The sequence below is a fragment of the Aspergillus mulundensis genome, assembly GCF_003369625.1.
Source record: "Aspergillus mulundensis strain DSM 5745 chromosome Unknown scaffold_0, whole genome shotgun sequence".
NCBI classification, from domain to species: domain Eukaryota; kingdom Fungi; phylum Ascomycota; class Eurotiomycetes; order Eurotiales; family Aspergillaceae; genus Aspergillus; species Aspergillus mulundensis.
Genome location: NW_020797888.1, coordinates 1,136,083 through 1,164,029, shown reverse-complemented (window position 1 = coordinate 1,164,029; position 27,947 = coordinate 1,136,083). Strand labels below are relative to the sequence as shown.

The window sequence follows — 27,947 nt, the reverse complement described above, 5'->3', positions numbered from 1 at the left end:
CCAGCAGCGTCTCCGCAACCGATCATATTCTTCGCTGTCTCTCCGGGGATGGCAGTCGATCGCCCGGTACAATCTCATAGCCGAGCCTGAGACTCGGCTCTAGGCGGCATCAAGATGAATACACAATGCAACATCCTCAGCCTTCCAGTTGAGCTTCTCCTGCTCATCTGGGCCGACTTGGACTGGGAGACTGCAGACTGGAACGCACTCACTCGGACCTGTCGCTCCTACTACAACAGATTGAACCCAATTCTCTACGATCGCGTCATTAACGAATGCGGTGATCTGGCGGAGATATTAATAATATGGGCTGTGTCTAATAATCGAGAGGCTTGCGTTACCAGTTTCTTGCGCCATGGAGCAGATCCCGGGGTCAACGACAAGTCGGACGTCGAGAATGATCGACGCCTCAGCAAGAATAAGAATACTTACCATATGCCCTGCTCCCAGACTCAACGTGCCAATTATGCCGATACAAACATGTATACGCCATTGTCTTGTGCGGCGCGCCGTGGCAATGTCGGAATAGTCAGAGCTCTTCTTGCGGCTGGGGCAAAGCCCAATGCACATGGAGGACTCGGTGACCTTCCTATCATTTGGGCGGTTGAAAGGGGCCACACAGAGATTGTCCTACTTCTGCTGAACTCCGCTGCTGATTTCAGCATCAAAATCGTGTACTGGGAAAGCTTACTCGGGTTTGCCATCGCGCAAGGTTACCCCGACATCGTCAAGATGCTCCGGGCCAGAGACCCAACCAGTATGTTTATCCCACGGCTGAACTTAAGGCATGCTGGGAGACTTGTACCCACCACGATGCGTGCTAGGCGCGACAATGTTTACCAGAGCACTGTCCAAGCATGGCTTATCGTCAACACTGAACTCCTACCTCGCGAGTTCTCCTTGGCGTATTTGAGAATGGACGATAAAATGATATTAGACAAGTTGCCAGGACGTTCTTCAGTTAACCTCCTTCACAAAGCTGTCGCATACGGATACTACACCACTGCCGAGGCGTTACTCATCAGAGGCGCTCCAGTCAATAGTCCCGATGAGCACGGCCTGACCCCCTTGGCGATAGCAATGCTTCGAGATGATGAACGAATCCTGCAACTCATTTTTTCTTTCCGGCCGGATATCATCCTGATGAAGAATAAGCCCAACGCGCTCCTGTTCCTTGGCGCCATACATGGGTCAACACATTGCGTACGATTCTTATTGTCCAAGGGGATTGATGCAAATATCAGAGATGAGCATGGTTTTACACCGCTGTGCATAGCAGTTATGAGAGGGCACGTTTCCACCGTGGATACTTTCTTATCTAGTTGTTCGCAAACCGAGGGAACCTGGCAGGATCGAAGGCGGCTCCTGATAGACGCGCCTGATCGATTCGGCCGCACCCCTCTTTTCTTCGCGACTATCCACGGTTTCTCGGACATTGTTTGCATCCTTCTGCGCAATGGCAGCAATGCGATACAATCATTAACATGCGCTGGTCGTACACCGCTATCGTTCGCGGCGCAAAGCAAACACATGCTGCTGGACAAGAAACGAAATCCCACGAACTACATTCACGAACAGCTACGGACTATCTCCCAAATGCTTGAACGCCCTTCTTCGACATTCTCACTCGGGTCTACCTTTTGGATCACCAGGGATCTGTCCCGCCGGGACCCTGTAGCGCCATCGGTGCAGTGTTTGACTTGTGCTGCCGTGATATCGCACTATGACGACGCTCTTATTTGCCCTATATGTACCGATGAGGAAGGGAACCAGGCCAGGGTATGTCCAGAGTGTCGTGCGATGGGGACAAAGTGCCATATTTGAGGTAAAAATGTACCGAAGCAGTCAAAGTAATGGAAGTATACTCCGCTCCGTGTTATTCTCTTTTTTTCTGACTCTTCTTTTCGGGCGTTCAATCCAAGCCAGTCAATCAAATGAATCATCGGACCCGAGAAAATATAAAACGTGTTAATTCAGGAAATCCATTCCCTTATCCATTCTCTTTCTCGCTATCCACCTTCCCTCGACGACTTTCGCTCAAATCCCCGAATTCGACCAGCTACTCTGGCCATAATGACAACTCGATTCCCGACCATTTCTTCCAAAACATCCACCAGGATCCTCCTCCCAATTTGGCCTACTGAGGTCAGCTACGCGTCGCCTACCCTCACCTCAGCCCCGACCACGCCCGATGACCTACCGAACTCAACCCGCCACAGAAGGACCAACCGATCCTCTTCCATGCATGGCTGCAACACGGATACTGATAGTTTCGAGGAGGAAGACCTCTGCGCCGGCGGCCCTTCGCTTTGTCTACCCCCATGCTACAACGTATACCTGCCCCCAAGCCATCCTCTTCACACGAAACTCTACTGCTCCACCACCTACCAGGACATAATAACAGAGCTCGGACGCGAGAACGGGGTGGTAATCAGTGACGTCTCGTTCGTACAGAGAAAGTCCCTCTATTCCACAGATTCCGACAGCCCATCACCCCTGACGGGCTTACTTACTGTCCATCGAGACGATCCAAAGGAGAGGGGATGGGCAGATTTTGCGCGAAAGATATGGAGGTCCTTGAAGGGGTGCCCCGAGTTAGACCTTGGCCTGGACCGAGGACGGATCTCCGTGGAAATTGTCGATGAGCGCTTTGATTGGGAATACCCTTCCGTATTCCCCTGCCAAGCAACAGACGATATCTTACCCATGTGGGAAGATGTATGCGCTCGTTCCCTGGACAAGATCAACGACCTGAGCGGGATAAAAGCCATCGGATGTCATCGAATCGGCAACGAGCCAAAAGCCGAGTCTTGCTCGCCGCATATCCTGGTTTCTGTATCCTGGGAGTGCAATCGCAACTGGGATGATGTCAGAGATACCATAATAGACGTACTGACGTGGTTTGGCTTGCAGAGCGTCGGAGTCATCATCCGGAAAGACCTCCCGGTCCCTGGCCACGGTCGCCTTGAACCCACGGCAGGGACTTTGCAAGTTGAGGGGTGTACCTCAACGGCTCGGATCGGGGACAGCATCGGGCTGCATGGGTCAAGCGACTACTGCTATGGAACGTTGGGGGGCTTTCTTGAGCTCAAAGACCCGCGTTCAGGACAATGGAGCGAGCATGGTATCACTTGCTTCCACTGTGTCGTCCCGAGTCGGGTTGATTCGAAAAGCTCCCAGTCGAAGCGCCGCTGTTTATCACCTGGTCAGTCTAATGATGGCGATTCCTGGCGCTTGGAGGTTGACAGCCCGACCAGCCGCGATGTCCAGCAGGGGATCAACGAGCTCAGCAAACAGATTGCCCAACTCAAGGCTCACTCCTACGACCCTAATCTGGAGTCCGGGAGTGATGCCGACTTCCGGATATGCGAGGCGCTGAGCAGGCAGATACGTACCCTTGGGAAAATGCGCGCTGAGATGACGGACTATTTCGAAAACCGACAAAACCTGCTCGGCACTGTGTTCGCCGCCCCTGAGTTCCGGCATAACGTTCCTGCTCGAAATGGCCTGGGAACCGCAATGGACTGGGCGCTCATTCAGCCATCGCTTGGTCGAGCTTGTGGAGAGAAGGATGTAAGTCATTTTCTTTCCCTCTCGCTACTTCTCAACCCTCTTTGCTTGTCTAACATTTGCATCTTACCAGTTTATCTCGCGCTCCAAAATCCTAGGCGACGAGTGCTTGGATTTCATTCCTCGGCATCGCAACATCGACCGCGGGACGAGACTTGACAAGATCGGACGCGCAACGGGCGAGACCTGGGGTTTGTATAACGGACTGCGGACGGCAAGGATAACTCGGTGCCAGAACGATGACGATCGGGTAGAAACGGTCACCATGGAGCACACGGTCGTCTATAACAGGGAAGGCAGGGAAAGGTCTTATGCGAAAGGAGATGACGGTGCCTTGGTCTTTTCATACCAAGGCTTGGTGGTGGGTATGCTCGTCGGCGGTGAAAGTAACGGGGATATTGCGTACTTTTCGCATATCCAGGAAATCCTGCACGGTATCAAGGAGGTTACGGGGGTGGAGGCGGTTAGGTTGAAATAGTGGTGGGTTTGACTTGACGCAATCCAGCGCCTCATACCCGAACCTCTTTGAGGGATGTGAGTTGATCATTCTAGCTGATGCCCCTATTCGACATGACAAACAAAAAGGATCTCCGCACACGACCAGTACATTGAATGCAGGACCTGCCTTCTATCTTCCATTGCCGGGCCCTTCATTGACCCTTCCACACATTATCACGCACCATCCCCACAAACTCCTCAACATCGCTCAAGAGTGCCGCCGGCTGCTCCAAGGCACCAAAATGACCGCCCTGTACGTACGAAATATCCATTAGCGACCTTATTCATAAACAGAAAAACACAAATATAGCAGGACAGAACTCACCTGCTCATGCCTCTGATACGCCACCAAATTCCCATAAAGCTCCCTCGCCCACGCCCGCGGGACAAAGGCCATATCGTACGGGAAGACCGAGTATCCCAGCGGCTTGCTCTTTGTAATGGGATGCGGAATCCCGGCGAGAACGTTCTTTGCTAGGGATGCGTGGTAGAGACTACGCGGGAACGTCGACGTGAACCAGTACAGCGTCACAGTGGCGAGGATTGTGTCCAGTGGAAGCGGATGACGGGGGTCGGTCCATTCGAGGTATTTTTCGCCGATCCTGGGACGGTCAGTCCATGTCCTGTGGCAAGAATTCAAGAAAGGGATGGGTTTAGGGGACCTTACCAGCCTAATAACGCCAGGGGGTTTGTCGAGATGACGAGCCCTATAGTTGACGGTCGCGTCGCGTGCTCGAGGGCATACGCGAAGCCCGTTTGCTGCCACGCATTGCTTCGCTTGATGTGCTCTTCTTCGTCACGGCTTAGGTTGTTAGACGCGGCGGGCGAAGGTGTCTCGCCCGGGTTCAGGTGAAGCATGTTCACTGGATGTCATCAGCTATGATCTCGATTTACTGGGAGTAGGGGAAGTACATACCATGAAGCGCTTTGCACCCCTCATACTCGACACTGAGAATCCGTGCAAGCATACTCCCCAGATCTCCTCCCTGGGCAACATACCCATCGCCGAACCCAAGCTCCACCATGAGCTGGTTCATGATCCGTGCCGCCCGCTCAATCGACATCTCCAGCTGGTCGCCGACTCCACCGGACAAGCCGTAATCCGGTAGCGAGGGGACGATAACATGGTATGGAAGCGTCTCGGGCGTATACTTCTGCGCAAGCAGCTGCATCATGGGGAGGAACTCCAAGAACGAACCCGGGTACCCGTGCAGGAAGAGGATGGGGACCGCATCATCGCGCTTCGAGAAGAGTGCTGCGAAGTGAATGGACACCTCTCCAGCTTCTGGGTCTCGGAGGTTGATCTTGAAGTTGGGGACGCTGTTGATGGCGTCTTCGTGCGCGCGCCAGTTGAATTCGCTCAGCCATGTCTCTTTTGCGTTCACGAGCCACTCGCGCGAGATGCCGAAGCGGCCGTCGTCGGTGTGTTGGTTCCAGTATGTAGAGGGTCCTATCTTGGACAGTCGGACCAGGTCAAGGAACTCGGTGAGCTCGGAATCAGTAACGTGGAGGGTGAATAGCTCCGGCGTGCCGGGCATGTTTTTCGGGAGGGTGTTGAATTGATGGGCCATGGCTCAGGAGACGGACAAAAAGCAAGGTCTTTTGTTCGGAATTCGATGTCTACCTAGCTTTGGACAAAATAATATTTCTATTTCCCCACCTGGAGGTAGAATAGGTGCTTGGGCTTTATATTCGCTTCCAGTGTACCTAGGTAGAACAGTCATGACTCACCATGTGTCACTGTCAGATTCCAAGAATCCCATTCTCACGGTCCATTCGCGAGCTTTCCAGATATATTACCCCCCTGGCCGCACATATCGTAGCCTTAGTTCCCAAAGAATGGCTGTCCTAGCATATCAAAATACCCCAAGGCAAACTACCTATAGACGGGGTTCTGAATTTAAAATGCAACTCCTCTGTCTCGCATCGGCGCATAGCCCGTCTCCGTCAATGCCAACGAAACTAAAACAAACACAATAAACCTCTTTGTCCTGGCCTCATACTCCACATACTCGCTCGCAAACGTCTTCCGAAGAAAGCTTAAACCGGTCTGGTACCCAGGTAAAGTACCCGAGGTCATACTTTCTTGCTTCACATAAACCTGTGACTACCTTGCAAGCTTGGGGCGGGCTCCTGTTGGTTGGACATTCACTCCGCGAACAGCATGGAAACCTTCAACCCCGGAATTTGGCCATCATTCCAAGCCAGTGARTCCTTCCAGTACCAGTTACTGCAATGAGTCACTGATAGTCAGCCCGGGCACGGGGTATATCTTGTCCATCTCCCTCCTCACTCTCCATCTTCTTCTTCCAATCCCATCTGTCCTTCAGCTGATCTCAAAGTATCAAAGAACTTGAGGGTATACCAAGAATGACCACCTCCAGCGTTATCCTGCTGCCAATGTGGCCAACAGAGGTATCATACGCCTCTCCAGTCCTGACGCTATCAACCACCGCGGCTTCGCCTATGACCAGTGCGGCAGGCAGCCTAGACCGCCACAAACGTAGTCACAGATCTTCTTCCGACGACTCATCCAATGATGGAAGGGTCATGGATGGCTTTGTGGAAGAGGACCTGCGCGCAGGAGGGCCCAACCTGTGCGAGCCACCCTGCTACAGCCTGCAATTGCCGCAGGGTCATGCCCTATATGCACAGCTGTGCATCAATGGAACCTACCAAAACGACATCCAGATCCTGGGCCGCCTAAACGGGTTCACGATCAGCGACGTCTCGTTCGTCGGTCGGACGTCCCGCTACATGCCGAACAACCCACCGGTTCTCACAGCACTGCTCACCGTGCATCGGCACAATCCCCAAGACAGAGGGTGGGCGGAGCTTGCGCGAAAGGTCTGGGGTTTCTTGCAGGACTGCCATCTGGGCGAGGCGATCTCCGTCGAGATCGTCGATCCACGTTTTACTCGCGCCCCGTATATGTTCCCCTGCCGGCCCGCAGACGAGATCTACCCGATCTGGGAGTCTGTCTGTGATCGCATACTCCGCGGGACGGATTTGACCGGTATCCATGCCATAGGATGCCTCCGTATCGGCAATGCGCTTGACCCACAATCTTGTGTGCCGAATATCCTAGTTACAGTGTCGAGAGGCAGCACGCGTAACTGGGACCTCGTTAGGGAGGATATCCTCCAGACCCTGATGGAATTCCGGCTGCATGCCGTTGGCGTGATCATCCGGAAAGACTTACCGACCACGCATTCTGGCCCGCAGACCACTGAGAAACTCCAGGCCGAGGCTTGCACCGCGTTGGCTTCCCTGGGGTGCAGCCTGGGACCCCATGGCTGGCCCAATACCGATGGCACTCTCGGAGGGTTCCTGGAACTTCGCGACCCGGGCTCTGGACAATGGGTGGAGTTTGCACTCACATGCTTCCATTGTGTAAGTCCGTCCGAGGCAGACATGGTCGGAGTCCAGAAGGAGGATGCAAACAGTAAGTGGCGATGCCATCCGAAAGCACTTTGCGCCATATGCTAACCTCAAGTGACAGTATACTCGCAGTGGACACGCAATGGCATCACTCCCCAAGAACAAGATAATGCCCGTCGACTTCTCCCCATAGACTCCCCAAGCCAGCGCGATATCCGCGACGGGATTGAGAGGCTCGAAACACTGGTCTCCGGCCTCAAGGCGGGTAGTTACTACCGAGACGTCCAGCGCGCTTTGGACGCCGGTGAATCTGTGATCCCGAGCGACATGGGGATGTGGAAGGGGGTTCGCAAGCAAATCGGTGTCCTTGAGAACAGTAAGCGTGAGATGGAGCGATATCTCAAGGACCACAAATATCGCCTCGGCCATGTGTTTGCCGGCTCTGGTCTCCGAGAGGCCGTGTCGCGTAATGTCGGGCCTAATACAAAAGGGTGGCAGACGGTGAGAGACTGGGCATTGGTGCAACGAAGGAACGATCGTTCTTTCGGAAAGAATGATGTAAGTCACCTCCAGGTTGTCTGTCCCCAGCAGATCGACATCCTCCCCCCCGGCAGGAATATCGACAACGGGGAAGCCCTTTACAAGGTGGGCCGGAAGACTGGGGTAGCTCACGGGGTATATACCGCGTTGAGAACGGCCAAAGTTGCTCGGCAATATGCTGATGGGGCCTGGGTGGACAAGGTTACCTTGGAACATACGGTGATGTCGGACGACAGAAATAAGTCCTTTGTTATGGGAGGAGACTCGGGGGCTCTCGTATACAGTTTGAATGGCTTGGTGGTGGGGATGTGTTTCGGCGGCCAGAATGACGGCGAACTGGGGTATTTCACCCATATCCAAGACGTGTTGGAGGATATTAGACGGGTAACGGGTGTGAAGGAGATTCGCCTCAAGCGATAGCGCTTTCTCTTGTTTTCTAGCTTCCAATTTTCTTGACGTCCTTCTTAGCAGGCACTTCAATCTCAGTTCAATATGCCTTGATGCAAGTAGTGGAAAGTGATCCAGGATGTAGGATGCAGCCGGCGTCAGACTCCGGCCCACTACCATACCTAGTATCACCTCCAAAGCGGCATTAAGCACATCTTGAAACCTCAATTGGCCTTTCGTTGATCCTGCAGGCTGACGCTGACGCATGCATGCCCGATATCTCCGAGCCCTAACTTCTCTTACGCCATCATAAACAGTCGACAAGACCTTCTTATATATACCTACATCAAGCTTTACTCCTCAAAGAGAAACCAGAATCGATACCTGGTATTTCGAAAATGGCATCTCGCATCCCAGGCAAGATCCTCATAATCGGCGCAACCGGCGCCGTGGCGTCGCAGCTAACCAAAACGCTCCTCTCCCTCCCAAACCCCCCACCCCTGCGGCTATCAACTCGAAGGAAAACAGACGCCGTCTTCCCAGCTTGCGTCCAAGACATTTTCAACGTCGAGGTTGTCCAGGCGGACCTTACGGATCCCTCCACATACCCAGCCCTCTTCAACCCAGGTGCGGACGGGGTCAACATAACCAAGCTGTTCCTCTACGCACCGCCTACTCCACCACCATCAGTCAAAGAGCTCATCGCCTACGCAAAGAACGCCGGGGTGCAGTATATAACCTTCCTCAGTTCCTACGGCGTGAGATTCGTGCCGGACGGGTACATTGCGCATCACCACGGAATCCATGAAGATGCGATTAAAAACGCAGGGATAAAACACACGTTCCTGCGACCGGGGACATTCGCATCTAATGCTGTAAACTTCTTCATCCCCATGGTCAAGGCGCAGCCGGGGTATGGGGAGTATGCTGCGAATGGACAGGGGAAGTTAGTCCTCCCACTACCATTCCCGGGTATGCTCTGTGCCCCAGTTGCGGAGAAGGATATCGCGGATGTTGCGGCGGTGGCGCTTAGCACGGATAGGCTTGTGGATCAGGTTGTTGAGCTTTGTGGGACGAGGGTTTTGAGTATAGAGCAGCAGGTGGAGGTGATTAATCGGGTTCGAAGGGAGGAGGGGAAGGTTGAGATTGAGGTCTTGGGGGTCGGCGAGGATGAGTGGGTTGCGAAGGTAGCTGGAGTTCTTCCGGAACCTGTTGCGAGGGAGTTTATGAATTGGTGGAGGAAGTGTGATGGGGTTGTTGAGATGGATCCTAGCATTCCATCCCGCAGTCGGCTGGTTCGCCAACACGCTGGAGCTAGCGTGTTGTTATACTGAAATCCAGTGGATACGTTGCCGCAACGTATCCGTTTTTTGGGTGTGCTAGGGTATGTACACCCAGTTTTTATTAAGGGTGGCAACAAAAGCTTGGCGGCGTGGCAACAGTAAGGTTATGTAACCTTAATGTAATATATACCTTAAATACGCTGTATATCCAGCCTAAGTAGTAAGTTAGCTTAAAATACAGTAATATTACACTATTATTACTATAACCATGAATTTCCACATACTTTACTCCTAATTCCAGTGTATCATGGCTGGGTGTTCATACTCTAGCATGTTGGCGAACCAGCCGACTGCGGGATGGTTGGGGGTTCGGAGAGGATTACCGGGGTTGCTGGGGTGGGATTCGAGGAGTGGGTTGGGGAGAATAAGAAGGCTTTCTTGGAGTTCTGATGCGTGCAACTAGGATGGAATTCGAGCGAAAGAAATGCAAAAGGTTTATTGATTGACTGTGTCTAGAGTGACAAACGCATCGATACGGGCTTCTACTTGCGGGCCTCGATACTAGCTTTGATGGCTGCGAGAATCAGCATAGTCCACTGAGCAACAAGGAATAAAATAACCTACCATCGCACGAGGTCTTCGCGTCTCCGAAAAGCATTCTAGTTCCGGGCATGTAGAACATCGGGTTGGGGACATCAGCTATGCGAGTTAGCACCATCAAGCCCAAGGCGGAGATGAAACCTACCATATCCACTTGACATGCCGCGCTTCATCACGATAACCTCCTTACTCTTCCACGCCTGTAGCACGGGCATACCAGAAATAGGTGAGTCTGGTTCAAGGGCGATAGGGTTCACAGTATCATTGGCCCCAATGACGAGGGTCACGTCGGTGTCGGCGAAGTCGTCATTGATCTCGTCCATTTCCAGGACAACTGGTCGAATTAGCCACTAGTATAGGAGAGGAGTTGTGTACTAACTGTCGTAAGGCACGGAAGCCTCTGCAAGCAAGACATTACACTGGCCGGGCATGCGTCCTGCGACAGGATGAATGGCAAAGCGGACCTTGATGCCTTTTGCCCGCAGCATGTGCGTTATCTCGGCCAGAGCATACTGGGCCTTTGCCACGGCCATGCCATATCCAACGACCTACATGTATCAGTAAGGATCGCGGGCAAATAAAAGGTACTCACAATAATAACGCTTTCCGCGTTCGCCAAAGAGTCCACTGTCTCTTCAACAGTCGTTTGCGTAACCTTGCCCTCAATCTTCTTTTGCGATTGTTGAGTTGTCGCGATTCCACCAAATAGCACGTTGGTTAGGGATCGGTTCATCGCCACGCACTGGCCCATTAGCACGGCACGGGGAAGGATTAGGAAAGAATTACCATGATGTATGACAGAATGGAGCCGCTGACGCCAATCAGGGAACCGACACTGGTAAGGAGTGGGTTGTTGAGCATAAAGCCTTCGGCGACTAGGGCGAAGCCGGAGTAGGCGTTAAGAACGGTTATGACGACAGCTTCATCAATTAGCCAAGCTTGATTGGGTGGTAGGAGGGAAGTATATACGCATATCTGCTCCACCGATGGCCGCTGTCGTGGTGTAACCCTTCAGGAAACTGAGGATAGTGTTCGCTCCTAGGCACGTCGCAGCAATGACTGGGTTGGCCGGCGCCATCGTGACAAAAGCCCCCATAGTAGCTACGTTAGTCCCGAGCAAAGTTGAGTTAATCAAATGCCGACCGGGGAGAATAGTCGGTCTAGAGGACATGCGACCAGCAAGTTTCAAGAACGCTACAATGGAGCCTGTGAAGGTAACACCACCTATGATTGTTAGCATACGGCATATCGCAATGAGCGAAAAAGATACCTATTAGAACTCCGAGATAAGCCGTCACTAGGTGGAGAGTCGAGATATGATCTATGCCGGCCATTACACTGCCGGCACTCGTGAGCACAGCCGCAAGACCGACAACTGAGTGCAGAGCAGCGACAGTCTGCGGAAGTCCGGTAGGCGTAATACGACGCCCAATCAACGCGCCTATAGTCGTGAGTGAATAGGCCTGAAGATGTCGCATCGGGTCACCTACCAACAATGGCACCTGCACCAGCAACACCAGCAAACTGTGTTAATACTTCAGTGGAGAATCCAACTGCAGCGAGAGAAGCCAGGATACCGGCGGCGACACCGAGGATGCCAAAGATGTTACCTCGCCGGGCGGTTTGCTGTGACGCAAGGCCTGAGATGGAGCTGATGCATAGGACGCTGCTGACCAGGTATCCGGCCTGCACGAGTCCAGCCATACCGGTGCTGGCGGCTGCTAGGAAGCCTCCGCCGAAGACGACTGCCGGAATTGCATAGAGCCAGGGGTATTCCGGAGGATCGGTCGGACGCTTGAACATGTCAAGCATGCGCTTTGTAATAACAAATCCGCCGGATACATTCATGAACGCGAGGAGGACCGAGACTGATCCTAGAAGTTCTGGGATGGTCGTAGGAAGATAGCCGCCACCCATGATAAAGAAACCACCGATGCCCACCATGCCAGAAATGGCATTAGTTACGCTCATCAAGGGAGAGTGAAGAGCCGGAGCAACGCCCCATACCGCGCGATAACCGACCAGTCCGGCCAGACCAAATGTGAGCATGTTGCTCATGAAGACTGGACCGGTTGCTTTTCCCAATGCGAGCACAGTCCCCATGCCTCCAGTTGTTGTTGCTACCTCACGAGAAACCTTCTGCCATGGTGTCAAGGCCAGCTCCGCCTTCGCTGTGGATGGTGCTGCTGCTTCGACCTTTGGAGGTGGTGGTGGTGCGGGTCGGGGAGCTGGGGGTAAGACCTCTCCATTCAGGGTGACAATCGATCCTCGGACTACTTCGTCGCTAAGATCAATGCCAAAAGACTTTTCTTGGGGTGCCATGGAAAGCAGATATTTCGTGATGTTGTTGGAGTACAGAGTCGAGGACTGAGTCGGTAGGCGAGAGGGGAAGTCGGTATAGCCTGGTTGCGTCAGTAGGAATCCCTTGTAATTGTAATGTGGACTCACCGATGACAGTAACATCATTGTAGGTAGTACGCTGCCCAGGGACAGTTGCTTCGCAGTTCCCGCCAGCCTCAGCTGCGAGATCGACAATGACGGACCCGGGTTTCATCGCAGCAACCATCTGCCCACATTAGCCCACGGCTCTTCTAAGCCTTGAGTAGCCTCACCTCTTTGGTAATCAGCCTCGGTGCGGGTTTTCCAGGGATAAGAGCGGTAGTTATAATAATGTCCACTTCCCGGGCCTGTTCCATGAAGAGCTTCATCTCGGCTTCGATAAACTCTTTAGACATTTCCTTTGCATAGCCGCCCTGGCCAGCACCGTCTTCCTGGATGTCAACTTCAATGAATTCTGCACCAAGCGACTGCACTTGTTCCCGTACAGCAGGTCTAGTGTCGAATCCGCGTACAATAGCCCCCATACGACGAGCCGATGCGATGGCACTCAACCCTGCGACACCAGCTCCTATGACCAGTACTTTACTGGGAGGTATCTTTCCTGCGGCAGTGACTTGACCGGTCAAGAAGCGGCCAAAGTGGTTGGACGCTTCCAAAACAGCTTTGTATCCAGCAATGTTGGCCATCGAACTGCATCATGTTAGACTGCTCCCAAGAACCCGAACGGAAAACGCACCTAAGAGCATCAAAGACCTGGGCGCGGGAAATGCGGGGGATCATGTCCATAGCGAAGCTGGTTGCGCCACGAGAGGCAAGTTTATTGACGAGCGGCTGGTTCTGGGCTGGGTAAAGAAACGATATGATGGTGCTCCCTGGTTTCAACGCCTCGATTTCGTTAATAGCACCATTGGTCTGAGGCCCGCGGACCTTCAAGACAATGTTACTCTGAGACCATATGGCGGCTTGATCGACTAGGGTCGCTCCGGCTTTTTCATACGCTTGATCAAGCAGCTGAGCGCCTTCACCAGCTCCGCGTTCCACGAGGACGCGGCCGAAGCCTTTCTTGACCAACAAAGCCACATTCTGGGGTGTAAGAGCGACACGGCGTTCGTTCGGGAATATCTCGCGAGGCACCCCGATGGTCAGCGAGGAGTATGGGACAACAGGAACCGGAGACGGCGCGGAGACACTGGTTGCGTAGGTACGGGCGGACTGCGAACGGTATCTCCAGGCGGGCTCATGGGGTTCGTAGGATGGACGAGGGAAGGAACTCCGGGCAACTTTGTACAGCAGTGTCAGGCAACTTGTAAGGAGTAGAATGGGAAATAGACTCACGCGACTGCTTAACCGAGATGTAGGTCCTGCCTGGGAGGTTACTGAAAGCCGCTCGACACGGTCCCAGGACCAACGGCAGGGAGAATGGTGCACTCATGGTGCATCAAGCTTCAGACTGGTAAGGGGCAGTCTCCAGCGGCTGGAAAGAGAGTCATCTCAGAGTGAAGTGAGAAGGCAGGTCGACGGCCAGTTCGTCTAGCGCAGAGAGGCCACAGCGGCTGTCAAAAGCGGGGAATGGGCCGAAGGAAGGTATAAGAGCTCGGCGAGTGGAGGAGTCGAGGAGTCGAGGAAGGAAGTGTGGAGATAGGTAGAACTAGAGCGGGGGACGGAGTTGTTGCGGGGAGATCGATCGGCCGTGCGACCACACGAGGTCAACAAAGAGCTGCTCATTCTTCCACGAGTAACCGGCTTTGACGGACAATAGTCGGCAAATCGGTTGAAAGACCACATCCGCCAAGTCCCTGAAAGAAACGGCGCCACAGTATGACCAACAGGGGTCTCATGGAGAAAGATGCAGGCTCGGCGGCTGGTTTGTTCTCACAAAACGCCGTCTGCATAGAGTGGCTGACCCGAGTATTAGTAGGGACTAGGGAGTCAAGCGATGACTTCATGTCCGTCGAGGCCACAGCGGCTGATCAGGTGATACGGAGCACAACATGAGTCGGTCGCATTTCCCCAATGTGTGGTTTCACGGTATCGCAGTATTTCGGAGTTACGGATGCCTCAGGCAGAAATTGGTCATGTGAGATTGGGATAAGAATTAAGGGGTAAATAAAATATAAGATTTTTTAGGATCTAAAATAAATAAAAATGTAAGAGTTTAATAGCTAAATATAAAAAAATTTAAGTTATATTTATTTTTTTTTTTTTATATTTTATTTTTTAATTAGGCCGTGAGATCTAGCTAAAGTTAAAGGTTAATTTTTTTTTTATTTTTAAAGATTAATTAAAGTTATTTAACTAAGTTTACCGCAAAAATTTAAAAAATTTTTACCTTTTATTTAATATACCCCCTAGTGCTTAAAAAAACAAAAGCACTAATACTAGGTATTAAAAATAGTTTTAATTTTAATAAGGCTAAGTTAATAAATAAATATTTTATAACACGGGCCACTAAAAAGTTTAATAAAATTATTTACTAGTTAATTTTTTATTTTTATTTAATTAACTTTAATTTTTTTATTTTAACACTTCTTGCAAAGCTAGTAATAGTAAATATTAACATATTAAAGTTATATAATAAATATAGGGTTATTTAAGTTAAGTAATTATATAATTTAGATATTATTATAAAAAAGGCGTAATTTAACCTTTAAATTAAACTTTATAATATTAAAAAGTTTTTTTTATTATATAAGGTTTTTTGCTTTTTTAATAACAGCAAGTAATTTAGCTTTAATAATAAAGGTAATAATTATTTTTTATTTATAAGTATTTTAGTTAATTAAACCTTTAAATAGCTTTATAAACTATTTATTAAAGCTATGTTAGTTAAAATTATTATTAAAAAAAGTGTTAAATATTATAATAATAATTTTTTTAATATTAGCCAAGTATTTAATTCCTAGGTTTTTTATAATAATAAAATATTAAATAATATATTTAACTATCTTAATATAAGTTTTAGTAAGTTATATTATATACTAAGCAAGTTTACTAGCTACTTTAAAGGTGTTAGGGCGTGTTATTATAATAAAATAAAAAAATAAGCTAATAAGTTATTAATATAAAAAAATATCTTACTTTATAAGTATATAATTTAAAGGCGTAGGTGTTAGTTTTTTAATAAGTAAAAATATTTTTAATATTTTACTTGGTGCTATAAGGTTATATTTAGCCTGTAAATTATTAATATAAAAATCTTAAAGTAATTAAATTCTTTAATTATAATAATTATAAATAATTTTAATATTTAAAAACCACTTTACTTTATTAAGATTTTATAATTTATATATATATTTTATATATTTAATAAAGTTAGTAGCCTTTTTTTTAGCTTTAGCTAATCTCTTGCTTATAATAAGTATATTATTAATAAAAAAAATAATTATAAAATACTTTATAATAAAAAGGTAAGGCTTTTCCGGCACTAGCTTAAAGCTATATTTAAAAAGTATTAAAAATATTTTTTTTTACTAAATACACGGTAATTATTTAAGGTTATATAAAGGTTAATTTAACTTAAATACTTTATTTTTAACACGCCAGGGGCCGGGTGGTGTTTTAATATATATTTTTTTATTTATAAAGCTTTAAATAAAGGCGTTAATAATATTTAATTAAATAATATTAAGGTTAAAATAAGCAACAAGCGCCATTATAAGTTAAAATAATTAAGTAATAAAAATTATTATTATAATATTAATATAATTACTAAATTAAAAATTTTTTTTAGCGCAGAGGCGTGCTTTAAATTTATTTAAATAGCTAGTAATATTAAATTTATATTTAAATACTTATATAAGTAGTATAATAATCTTGCCTTTTAATATAAAAATAATTTTAAAAATATAAAGTTTTTTAAAAGTACTAAATTTAACTCTAGCAGCCTTTATAAACTAGTTTTTATATAAATACTTTATAAGTTTTGCCTAGTTTTTTAGTTTTTTTAAAAGCTAATTTTAGTAAATAGCTTTGCCTGGGGCCTCTTGTAATAATTTAAAAGGCTTAAAAATTATTAAATAAAAAAAAATATAGTATTTAGTAAAGTTTTTTACTAGCTAGTAAAAAAGTTTAATATAAAAAACTTTAAAAAAAGGCTTTTATCTTGGGCGGTTTTTATTTATAAAATTTTTTAAATTTTGCTTTTGGTGCAGGTGGTTATATTAAGCCTTTTTATTTAATTTAACCTATGTAATTAAAAGTCTGGGATTAAGATTTTACTCCCCTTTTTTTATATTAATTTTATGCGGTTTTAGGTTAGATTTTTTAAAAAAAAGTAGTATTAGTATTTTTTTTTTATTATTATTTTTATTTATATTATTTTTTAGTTATGGGAGACCTTTAGTACTATTATTTTTAAAGTTAAAAATCTTTTTATTTTTCTTGCTTTTTACTACCTAGTTAGGTGTTATTAAAATAATTTTATAATTATTATGGGTTTAAGAGCTTTAATTAATTATAGTACTTGCTAAGCTTAGGCTAGTAGTAGGAATAAGTAAAATTATAGGGTTTTTATTATTATATAATATTAAATTACCAGGTAAGTTAGGAATAGCTTTATTTTAAGTATTAATTTTAATATAAGGTTTATTATTTTTAACCTTTTTATTTTTACCTATTTTTATATTATTGGGTTTAGGAGTAGGCTTATTTTAATTATTAAGTTTAAAAAAATTATTTTTAAAATTAATAAGAAATAGTATATTAATTAATTTTTTTTTTTTTTATTAATATATGCTAGGATAGCATATCTTAAACTAGTTATATAAATTAAGTTATTTTTATTATAGGTTCTTGCCTTATTAAATATTATATTTTTTACTTAAATAACTAAATATTATATGGCTTTAGCGCAAGAATTTTAGATTTTTTAAATATTATAGGCTTTTTTATATTTATAAAAATATTTAATAGCTACTTTTAGCTTTATTTTATAAAAGTTAGGGATTTTTAGCTACTAGTAAACAAGTAATTTAAACTTAAAAATATTAGCTATATTTACTAGGTAAGTATTACTTATTAATGCTTAAAACTTTTAAAGTAATATAAATTATTTATTTTTCTTATTTTTTATAGGCGTGTAATTTAATATATAAATAAATGCCTTTATAATTTTAAATATAAAATTTTAGGGTATATTAGTGGCTAATAAAAGCGCTTTAGCTTTTTATAAAATAATTTTTTTTAATTACTTGCTTGCGCTGTTTTATTTAGGTATATTAAAAATAATAGTTTTAAAGGCTAAACCTTATTATTTTTTAATAAATTTAAAGTTATTTAAAAGCTGTAATATCTTATTATTTATATAAAAAAACTAAATATAAAGGCTAAATTACCTAAAGGCATAGGTATTAAGTAATTAAATAGCACGCTGGTAATTATTTTTTTTAGTATATAGTATTATTTACCTTATTTAGGTGGTGTTATTTAGAAAATAAAAAATATATTTTATATTATTTTAAGATGCTTTAAAAGTAAGAATATTAAAATAAATCCTTTTAAAAAGTTAGGTTGCTCTAGTTAATTTAATTTATAATATTTACTTAGGGAATTACAAGAGTTTATATAATATATAAAGTAGTTTTTTTTTTACTTTTTATTAAAGAGCTAAGGCGCTGGATTAATTTATATACTAGTTATAAATATTAGGAGTTTAAATACTATATTAGTGTTAAAATAGCCTATATACTTATATTAAATTTTTAGGCTTTTTAATAATATTTTTAAAGTTATAAAGTGTTAAATTTTTATTTTTATTATAGTATAAAAGGCCTTAATCTTTTTATTATTATTAATATTAAATTTTTTGTAGTAAAGTATATATAATCTATAATATTATTTAAGTATGTAAAAATTTATTTTTTTTAAGTTTTTAAAAGTCCTTTTATAGCTACTAAAATATAGATTTACTAATATAGCTTTATTAAAAAATATAATAATAGTATAAAAGCCAGGAATATAGGCATAATTCTTAAGCTTTAAAAGCCTTTTTAAGCTATTTAATTTCTTGTAAAAAACGCGAAGTATACTAAACTTTTTAATTTTATTAATAATATTACTAATAAAAATAATATTATTTTTAAAGGTGTTATAAATATTAATTATTTTAGTAAGGTTATTAGTAACATGTATAAAAAATCCAAAGTTAGTAATAATACTTTTATATAAGCTATATTATAAGCTATTAAATAGTAAATAGGTAATTATTATTATAACTTTTTTTAGGTTTTTAAAGTTATTTTTTTTGGTTTTAATTTTAAATATTATAATATTAAATCTAGATTTTTTAAAGGTACTTAATACTTTTTTTTTAATAGTTAAATCCCGCATATTTTTTTTTACTTTTTGCAAAGTTTTCTTTTAAGGCTCCTAATCTTTTAGAGCTTTTTTAGCGTTAAGATACTAGTAAAAAGTAATAAAATATAAATAATTATATACTAGGCATGTTACCTTTAATTTATTATTTTTATTTTTACTATTTTTTTTAGATTTCTTTTTATTTTTAGTATTTTTATTTTTTTTATTTATTAAGTTATTTTTTTTAAGTATAGTAAAGGTGCTATTTATTAGCTATTATTTAAATTTATTATATATAATATAAACGGCCCAAAGTGTATAAAATATTTTAAACTTTTTAATAATATTAATAAAGTTTTTTTTTTTTTAAAAAAAAATAGCCATGTAAAGCCTTTAACTAAACTTTTTATTAATAATTATAATAATATATATAAAGTCTTAAAGCATGTTAGTATTTTAATTACTAGTAAAAATATTAAACTTTTTAGCTTTAATAAATATACTAACCTAGCGGTTACATTAATTATTAATTTACTTTTTAATAAAAAGGCCTTAATAAATAGCTGCCTTTTTTTATTTTGCCTTAATTTTTATTTAATAGGTAATATTAAATTGCGTATAATACTTTATAAAAAGTTAAAGTATTATATATAAATATTTTTAGCTATATAAAAGTTACTAGTAAAAGCTAAATATAATTAAAATTATATAAGCTATTATTATACCTAGCAAAGCTTTATGTTTTTTTTTTTAGGTAAAATATTTTTTTATAGTAATATAAAATTTACCTTGTTTATTAGCTATTAAATAACTTATTTAAAGTTTACCTTTTTTAAAAATATTAAAGTAGTAATTTTTAAAAATTAGCCTTGGGCTAATAAAAATAGGTAATAGGTTTTTATTATTAATTAAAAAATTAATATAATTTTATATTATAAGGCCTATAGCTATTAATTTAGTAATTTAATATTATAGGCGCCATGTATTAAGGCTATTTAAAATAATAATATTAAACCAGGCATTTACAGGTAAAAATTAAAGGTTTTTTATAATATATTATATAGTAAATAAAAAGAACTTTAAAAGTTTAAATTTAAGTAATAAATAGCTTTAAAAATAATTATATAAATAATATTTAAAAAAGTAAAGTATAAACCAGGCTTATAACTTTTAAAGTTATAAATACCTTAGGTAAAAATTAGTTATATAAAATTAAAATAAAAATCAAGGGGTAAATAAAATATAAAATTTTTTAAAATTTAAAATAAATAAAAATATAAAAGTTTAATAGCTAAATATAAAAAAATTTAAGTTATATTTATCCCTTTTTTTTTATATTTTATTTCCTAATTAGGCCGTGAGATCCGGCCAAAGTTAAAGGTTAATTCTTTTCCTATTTTTGGAGGTCAGTTGGAGTCATCCAACTGAGTTTACCGCGGAGATCCAAGGGATCTCCACCTCTTGTCCGACACAGTAAGGTTGTGTTATCCATTTGCCCGTTTTCTAGAACACGCTTCTCGAAGACAGGCTACGGCAGGGCCATCATGCCACTCAGCCACTGCATATCTGACTCCACCAAAACGCCTGTGGCTCCGGTTCGCATCTCCGATCGTGTTGATGCCTTACTGCCTTACTGCTCAGGTGTCACTCGATTTCTGACATGTCACGTGAATGCTCCCCGCCCGGTCGCTCACCATTCCTTGGATGCTTCAGCAAGACGGCTGATGGCTGAACCGTTCGGTGTCGATTAGACTACTGCTGTCAGAACAATCCCTTTCTTCCATCAGCTTGCAGAGTCTCTTCATCATCCAAGAGTCATAGCTCGGGCCTTCTCCGTAATGCCCCTCAAAATTTTCACGGTGGGTCAAATCCCGAACCTTGATTCTTCCTCGAGACGAGGTTGATTGCTCTGTTTCTGACCCTTGCTGCGGTGCGAACAGTCTACGAGATGGTACTCCAGCCAAACAAAACAATCCAATTCAGCTATTATCCCCTTTGAACCATACTGCACCTCAACCTCGCATACCGACCATAATTCGCGACGCCGTCCCTGTTGACATTGCCTCTTGCCCGCGTTCTAGTGGCTCTGCTAAGCTCCCGGCCGCGACCCACGGAAGCACCTCGACGGTCGACCATTGGCAGCAAGGCGTGTTCCTGGTGGATAATTGGATTGCGTGCAGCGAAATCTGCGGACCAGACATTTCCGACTAATCTTATCCATCAACGTCAAATCCAATAAATCTCGACCTCCTCCTCGTGGCGACTGGCTTTCTCAACCTGGCGTGAACCCTTCGGCATGCTTTGATGGCTCGCGGTTGATCATACCATTTTTGTTTTTTTCTGCTCATCACTGCGCTGAAGCGGGGTTTGTCGCAGTCTTCAACGGCCATCAGCATAGCCAGAGAAAAGGACTTGTCTGCGTCTACGCCCACGCTTCTTTCTTGAGCGGACGGGAAGCCCTGTTCTCTGAGTTTCTGTCGCGATTTGTTGCGCGCTGTATAAACCATGTCGCCCAGTCACCAGCATGATCAGCTCATTGAGCAAAACCCTTTCGCGGAAGAAACCCGCAGTCAAACATCATCTCAGGATGATGCGGCTCTTCTGGTAAGTGACCAACCATGTTGACTCATCCGGGGTATCTCTAACATGACTTCAGAAAACAATGGGCTACAAGCCAGTAAGTTGGTGCGCAACCTCGGAGGGAGCTAGCCTGATGCGTAACAGGTCCTGCATCGGACATACACATTCTTTGAGAACTTTGCGACTACATTCGGTGAGCCTCTCGCGAGAAAGCGACAATATCATTCCTGACCACGTCTCAGCTGCGCTGTACTTTATTGGTGGTGTGCGCGTCACCTTCAGCACTGGTATAGCGGCTGGAGGAAATCTGGCTTACTGGTTTGTTTCCCTCGCAAATACTGCCCAGCTGTTCTAATCGGACCAGGACGAGTTACCTGGTGACCATGGTTTTTACTTTCATCACTGCCGCCCTTGTTGCAGAGGTTTGTTCGGCTTCGCCTTCGGCCGGATCAATCTACCTCTGGGCTGCTGAGGCAGGTGGTCCCAAATACGGTAGATTGCTTGGATTCATCGTCGCGTGGTGGTCAACCACTGCGTGGACAACTTTCTGCGCCAGTAACACGCAGTCGGCGACAAATTACATGCTTTCGGTAGGTGGCCCCTTTGCCGATTATGGCAATCGTGCTAATCTTCCCCAGGAATTGACGGTATTTGATGTGGACTTCCCCAAGGATACCTCGAGCGTCAAATTTCGCGCTGTGCAATGGATCGTCACCGAGATTCTCCTCGCACTCGCGGCCATACTCAACTTCATGCCGCGTAAGCTTTCTTCATCCTTTAGTGAGCACGAACTAACCTCAGCAGCCAAATATTTCAGATACGTCTTTTGGTTGTCGTCCGCAGTCGTCATGCTGGACTTCTTCCTCAACGTCATCTGGCTTCCGATTGGAGTTGCCAACACCTGGGGCTTTAGGACTGCCGAGGAAGCCTTTATGTCCACGTACAATGGCACCGGCGCGCCTGCAGGTTGGAACTGGTGTCTCTCGTATCTCGCCACTGCCGGTATCCTGATCGGATTTGACGCCTCTGGCCACGTCGCGGAAGAGACAAAGCACGCCAATATTACCGCTGCGCGCGGTATCTTCTGGAGCACCGTGGCAAGTGGAGTTGGCGGTCTCGCTACCATCATTCTGTTCCTCTTCTGTGCAGTAAGCATGCTCCCTCATCCGCATTCCAGCCCAGTATTGACGCGAATCTAGCCCACTCCTGATAAGCTCTTTGAGTTTGGTTCCCCACAGCCGTTCGTTCCTCTCTACGCTGTCGTTCTTGGTAAAGGCGGGCACATTTTCATGAACATCATCTGCATAGTTGCTCTCTGGCTGGTATGGTCCATCACCACTTCTTCTTTCTTATGAGTAAGCCACTAATTTCATCCTTTCAGAATACCGCGATCGCGATCGTAGCCTCATCCCGTCTTGTCTTCGCTGTCGCACGTGACGGTGTCCTCCCCTTCTCCTCCTGGGTCTCCAAGGTCCATAACGGTCAGCCCCGCAACGCAGTTATCGTCGTCTGGGCGGTCGCATCCATCATCACTTGCACCCTGCTGCCGTCCGACGTGGCGTTCACGTCCCTCGTCTCGGCAGCCGGTGTCCCTTCTGCCGCAGCTTACGGCCTCATCTGTCTCGCGCGTCTCATCTGCACGCCCAAGCGCTTCCCCAAGCCCGCGTGGAGTCTCGGTCGCCTCTCCAAGCCATTCCAGGTTATCGGAGTCTTGTGGAACGGTTGGGTCGTTGCAGTTCTGTTCTCACCGTACGCCTTCCCCGTTACCGGCGAAAATCTGAACTACGCACCCATCATCATGGCCGCCGTTACCATTTTTGCGCTCGTCTCGTACTTCGTTATGCCGGAAGATGCGTGGTTGCCTCGGGACCGCATTTCGAATTTTGTTGATAGCAAGGGTGTCGTTACTGAGACGGTGGAAGAGGTTTCTCGGGTTTCGAGTCATCAGGCTGCACGCGACACCGACACCGGCGAGCCTGGAACGCCGAAGTACCCCATCGAAGGTTAGGCTTGGCGAATTTCTCATGGGCCCACCATGCTCCATCCTTGCCAAGACCAGAATCCGGGCAAGCTGGAGTTGAGAAAACATCGCAGAGGACAAAAAGTGTTTTGGTTTTGATTTGAATTAGACATATAATAGAGCAATATAGTAGTAATAATAAACATTGCCTTTTCATTGATCCATTCTGCGACTTTCATGGAGAATGTAATGCTTCAATGCGTGCTGCTATGCAGTACGCAAATATATATTTCAGCATTTCCACAAAGCGAACACCTGTTAAAAGTGGAAAGCACATAATTTCTTACCCATATACTCAGTATGTGTCTTAAACCGCTGTAAGCCATATATTTACCCTTTCATTCCTCTTATGAGTTTCTATTTATAATGCGTTGTGACTAGATCTTACACCTCGGTGGCGGCTGATCGCGAAGAGCAGTTCCTGCCGAGACAAGGCTACTGCAGCCTGCATGAGGGGTTTAAGAACACGAAAAAGATCACCAAGATCAGCGCATGAGCTCATACACAAACAAGAAGGTTAATTAAGCGCCCGAGTGGAGGGGGAAATGCAAGAGCACCCTTGTCTGGGCGAGTCCTGAGCGCAACGATTTGCAACGACCCCGTGCAGATTGACGGGCCCATAAAACGGCCCCCAAAGCGCAGAGGCTATTGAGGCCGATGCGGTCACCATAACCGTGGATCGCCCCCAGGGAGCGCGCTGAGTGACCGGAATGATTCCGGTGATCTGCTAGTGCCAGCTAGACTGATCTGTGATGGACGCCAGGGCGGGCGGTGGTTGGCTGCTCCGGCCCAAGCACCAGCCCCACGGATCCAGCGCTTTCTCTTCTCCACGAAGTCTTGGGCCTCCAGTCCCAGTTCCCCCGGCTCTCGACATTCTCCCTCTCTCCCTCTCTCCCACGCTTTCATCTCATCTTTCGCTCCCTGTTTCACTCGCTCATTTATCAATTGTCCTTTCGCTGAATCATAGATCCATAGAATACGCTCACGATGTCTCCTTAATCAATCGACTCCCCTCATTGCGCTGCCTCCCCACTCCCCGCCCGCACACGACCTCCTCGCCCCTCCATGTCTCTCCCTTCCAGCTCTCCCACCGTCGATCTTTCTCCCCATGGAGGCTCGTACGATGGTCTGTGATCCGGCGCAGCCTCCTCAGTCTACACCAAATAACGAACCACCTCAACCGGACAAGAAGAAGCGCGTTCGCCGATGGCATCACCGCGGGTTCACCGGCTGCTCGACCTGTCGCAGACGCCACGTTCGCTGCGATGAAGCCTCTCCGACCTGTCGGAACTGTACTCGACTGGGACTGGAATGCGATGGAAGTCAGGGACGGATGACATTCAAGGTCTATGGACCTCCAGCGCCGCCGAACGGGCAATCAAGTTCACCGACGAAACGGGAGAAATCGAAATCGAGGGCGGGCCAGAAACAAGTCAAGAAGGAAGATACGGATGTGGAAGGCGTGGTGGTCTCGCCGACGACTTTTCCCGATTCCAAACCGTTGGTGTTCCGGTTCGAGAACCCGATCATCGGACCGTCTGTTGCCTCTATACCCGATGATGAAAAAGGGAAAGTGAAGGAAGAGCCTGAGGATGAGAAGTTGGTGCTCGCACGGACGGCGGGGAATGTGAAACCGATCGAGTACATTTTCGAGCACCACAAATTACCATCGTCATTGGACTGCCTGCAGGGCCGTTATTATACACATTTCGTTAACGAAGTCGCTACGCTTTTACTCATTTACGATACTTCCACCAATGTCAATCCGTTTCGACGATGCTTTCCCGACGTGTCTCAATCTTCGGTGTCGATGGCGAGCGCTATGGAAGCTCTGGGGGCCCTGCACCTTGCAAACACGTCAACCGGCCCGCAACGGAATGTGCATTTCCAACATGCTATGGGCAAGTACGGCGAGGTCGTCAAGTCGTTTAGGACGAGGTACGAAATTGGCCAGCGATCACGGCTTCCAGATTTCGCGACCTGTCTGCTGTTAGCTCTGTTTGAGGTTTGTCACTTCAATCTTTTTGACTGCGGCATACTGACCCGTCTAGATGATGGACTCACAACATCACAACTGGGCCATTCATCTGAAAGGCGCCCGCGAGATCTACCGATGGATGTTCTACCCAAACCCCGACCCAACCCTCGAAGCCCAGCGCGTCGCAGAAATGAACCACCCTCTTCGGCGCTTTCTCGTTTCGCTCCTGTCCTACCTCGACGTAGCCGGGGCATGCGCCACCAGCGACGGCACTGTCGTCGAAGGAAGCTACTGGCGAACGCTCGGCGGCGGCTGGGAATACAACCTCGGAATACCCAGTCTCTCGGAACCAGCCACCGACAACGGCCTACTCCTCGAACTGCGCCAATGCTGGTCTATCATGATGGAAATACAGGCCTCCATCAGCTCGTTCGGTAAAGCAAAGCAGTCGGGCTGGATGACGCCCGAGCAGCAGGATCTCATGTACCAAGAGCTTTTACAGCGATTAGTGCAGTGGCGCCTCAACGCGCCGGAGTGCCTACAGAAGTTAGGAGATCTAGACGACGTCAGTCTAGCGCAGTACCCGCACCCTGATGTTTTGGAGTATGTTGGCTGCATTGAAGCCTACGAAAAAGCGACAAATATCTACCTGCACAAAGTCGCAGCCGCTGCGCGGCCGGATCTCGAGCCCCAACGAGACCTCTTAGCCGCTTTCTGCACCAGGATTCTTGCGCTCATCAGCAAGTTAGCGAAAGGCGTCGGGCGGCTGGCCGCCACTTGGCCGCTCTTCATTGCAGGACGGGAGAGCCGGGATGAGTGCGAGCAGAAATTTGTCCGCGAGACGATGATTGATATGCAGCGGTACGGGTTTAAGGTAAGCGCTCTACTCAATTTTCGGGTGGATTGTGCTAATGGATCGCAGAACGTCGAGAAGGGTCTTGAAGAACTTGAGAAGGCGTGGTTCAAGCGGCGAGCCTTCCCTGAGGACTGGGTTGACACGATGGAGGACGTTCGCTCGTCGATTCTTCTTCCCTAATCGCCGCAAAACCCCTCGCACCAACCTCATCGCCCAACATATGTCTAGAAGACTTTCGACCCAGCCCCTCTAAAGGCGTCACTATAACCACCTCCATTCTCCGCCCAAGACACAAGAGCCTGGATCTCTGCAGCCGAAGTTCAACTTCAGCCATCAACCTGCCTACTATTGCACTGGGCTATCTACGTAATCCAACCTTACGAATCCAACATACATAATCTAGCTTCGGCTTCACCTGCGATACCACATCTACGACGAATGAATATACATACATATTACTCTTCATCTACCGCTTTCCTCGCCGCGCATTACAATTTTGAAATAGAACTTGGGGGGTTAGATCGGATTAGACTTCATTGTGTCTTGTCTACATACATGGTCCACGCACAAAGCAGTGTTTCGCTGGGAACTTCAATAGATCTAGACAATAGACTTCTTGGTTCAAGCGAATCCTCAAAGAAACAGGTACGATTCGATCAATATCTCCATTGGATCTTGGAGGTCCTGGAAATCTGGTTGATACCAAAGGACGGGGCATCCATCTATGTCCGGGTATTCTAGCATACTCCATCCAACATCTAGGGTCTCCAAAGAAGAAATGAGAAGAAATGACGATGCCCAAGCTGAAATCATACAAATTCGCCATCTAGTAGCTTAGCGTTCGTTCCTTTCGTGGCTTGCCAAACGCTGAAAGCCTAGTGCACGTTAGTGAGAATTTTCCAGCCTCTGTTTGCAGTCCGCGCAAGACCTACTTTAGGTATACTTGACCATGCCGATACCCGGGGCGATCCCCAAGAATTGAAAGCAAAGGACAAGCGGGGACACCCTACTTATCCCCTTTTGGCATACTTCTTCACCTTCTTCATGCGATCCTCACCGAGTCCATACCCCTCGATATCCTGCCTCCTCTTCTCTCTATCCCTCTCCTTCTTCGCCGCCTTCTCCCTCTTCTTCTTCAAGCTCTCTGCACCCAGAAGCTCCTCTCTCGCCTTCTCCTCTTCCGCCCTCCGTTCTGCCTCCCTCGCGGCTTCGCGCTCGGATCTCTCCACGCGCTCCTCGGCATGTCTGGTTTCCTTGCAGCTTACGCACTCGTCGCCCGGGACATGGTGCGCGTCCGTGTGGATGGGGCAGGGGACCATGTGGCCTTTGCGCTTGCAGGCCTCGGACAGGCGGTTGCCGCAGCGGCCGCTGTTGACAGTTAGAGAGAGGGAGTGGTTGGATGGAGGGTTGATTCCTGGAGTAGGGAAGGGAGGAGAGTGGAAACGTACCAGCGATGGCTGCCGTTCTTGCCGTTCTTCTTATTATGCTTGGTCATATCGAAGAACGCAGTTGGATGGTAGAGAGTACTCGGGAATTCAATTCAGTTGATGAGAATGAGGCCGTAACACCTGTGGCTTGACCTTGGCTGGATGGATGGCTTTGACGGACACTCAAAGGCGG

The 27,947-nt window shown here is 45.9% G+C and overlaps 9 protein-coding genes across 9 annotated transcripts; 6 read left to right on the top strand and 3 right to left on the bottom strand.

Moving 5' to 3' along the window:
• Positions 1–114: 114 nt before the first annotated feature.
• Positions 115–1,824, top strand: DSM5745_00328 (ankyrin repeat domain-containing protein; the record flags this gene model as incomplete). The annotated part of the gene is made up of 1 exon (XM_026742344.1): positions 115–1,824. One exon carries the CDS (start codon positions 115–117, stop codon positions 1,822–1,824), a length of 1,710 nt encoding a protein of 569 aa, XP_026608189.1.
• Positions 1,825–2,073: 249 nt separating this feature from the next.
• Positions 2,074–4,048, top strand: DSM5745_00327 (uncharacterized protein; the record flags this gene model as incomplete). Its single annotated transcript, XM_026742343.1, has 2 exons — positions 2,074–3,573; positions 3,644–4,048. The coding sequence occupies 2 exons, from the start codon at positions 2,074–2,076 to the stop codon at positions 4,046–4,048; spliced, it is 1,905 nt and encodes a 634-aa protein (XP_026608188.1).
• Positions 4,049–4,220: 172 nt separating this feature from the next.
• DSM5745_00326 (epoxide hydrolase family protein) lies at positions 4,221–5,606 on the bottom strand (the record flags this gene model as incomplete). The annotated part of the gene is made up of 4 exons (XM_026742342.1): positions 4,221–4,319; positions 4,394–4,670; positions 4,736–4,931; positions 4,985–5,606. 4 exons carry the CDS (start codon positions 5,604–5,606, stop codon positions 4,221–4,223), a joined length of 1,194 nt encoding a protein of 397 aa, XP_026608187.1.
• Positions 5,607–6,438: 832 nt separating this feature from the next.
• On the top strand, positions 6,439–8,409 carry DSM5745_00325 (uncharacterized protein; the record flags this gene model as incomplete). The annotated part of the gene is made up of 2 exons (XM_026742341.1): positions 6,439–7,513; positions 7,571–8,409. The coding sequence occupies 2 exons, from the start codon at positions 6,439–6,441 to the stop codon at positions 8,407–8,409; spliced, it is 1,914 nt and encodes a 637-aa protein (XP_026608186.1).
• Positions 8,410–8,774: 365 nt separating this feature from the next.
• Positions 8,775–9,710, top strand: DSM5745_00324 (SDR family oxidoreductase; the record flags this gene model as incomplete). The annotated part of the gene is made up of 1 exon (XM_026742340.1): positions 8,775–9,710. The coding sequence occupies one exon, from the start codon at positions 8,775–8,777 to the stop codon at positions 9,708–9,710; it is 936 nt and encodes a 311-aa protein (XP_026608185.1).
• A 491-nt stretch (positions 9,711–10,201) lies between these two features.
• DSM5745_00323 (putative nicotinamide nucleotide transhydrogenase) lies at positions 10,202–14,031 on the bottom strand (the record flags this gene model as incomplete). Its single annotated transcript, XM_026742339.1, has 13 exons — positions 10,202–10,233; positions 10,284–10,358; positions 10,405–10,593; positions 10,639–10,807; positions 10,852–11,001; positions 11,046–11,179; positions 11,229–11,483; positions 11,530–11,700; positions 11,750–12,661; positions 12,708–12,825; positions 12,872–13,289; positions 13,336–13,879; positions 13,935–14,031. The coding sequence occupies 13 exons, from the start codon at positions 14,029–14,031 to the stop codon at positions 10,202–10,204; spliced, it is 3,264 nt and encodes a 1,087-aa protein (XP_026608184.1).
• A 7,367-nt stretch (positions 14,032–21,398) lies between these two features.
• Positions 21,399–23,481, top strand: DSM5745_00322 (putative amino acid permease; the record flags this gene model as incomplete). Its single annotated transcript, XM_026742338.1, has 8 exons — positions 21,399–21,497; positions 21,550–21,570; positions 21,618–21,666; positions 21,716–21,791; positions 21,838–22,063; positions 22,112–22,621; positions 22,673–22,795; positions 22,855–23,481. The coding sequence occupies 8 exons, from the start codon at positions 21,399–21,401 to the stop codon at positions 23,479–23,481; spliced, it is 1,731 nt and encodes a 576-aa protein (XP_026608183.1).
• A 1,120-nt stretch (positions 23,482–24,601) lies between these two features.
• Positions 24,602–26,507, top strand: DSM5745_00321 (Zn(II)2Cys6 transcription factor; the record flags this gene model as incomplete). The annotated part of the gene is made up of 3 exons (XM_026742337.1): positions 24,602–25,498; positions 25,545–26,345; positions 26,394–26,507. The coding sequence occupies 3 exons, from the start codon at positions 24,602–24,604 to the stop codon at positions 26,505–26,507; spliced, it is 1,812 nt and encodes a 603-aa protein (XP_026608182.1).
• A 646-nt stretch (positions 26,508–27,153) lies between these two features.
• On the bottom strand, positions 27,154–27,822 carry DSM5745_00320 (uncharacterized protein; the record flags this gene model as incomplete). Its single annotated transcript, XM_026742336.1, has 3 exons — positions 27,154–27,202; positions 27,357–27,695; positions 27,776–27,822. 3 exons carry the CDS (start codon positions 27,820–27,822, stop codon positions 27,154–27,156), a joined length of 435 nt encoding a protein of 144 aa, XP_026608181.1.
• Positions 27,823–27,947: the final 125 nt, after the last annotated feature.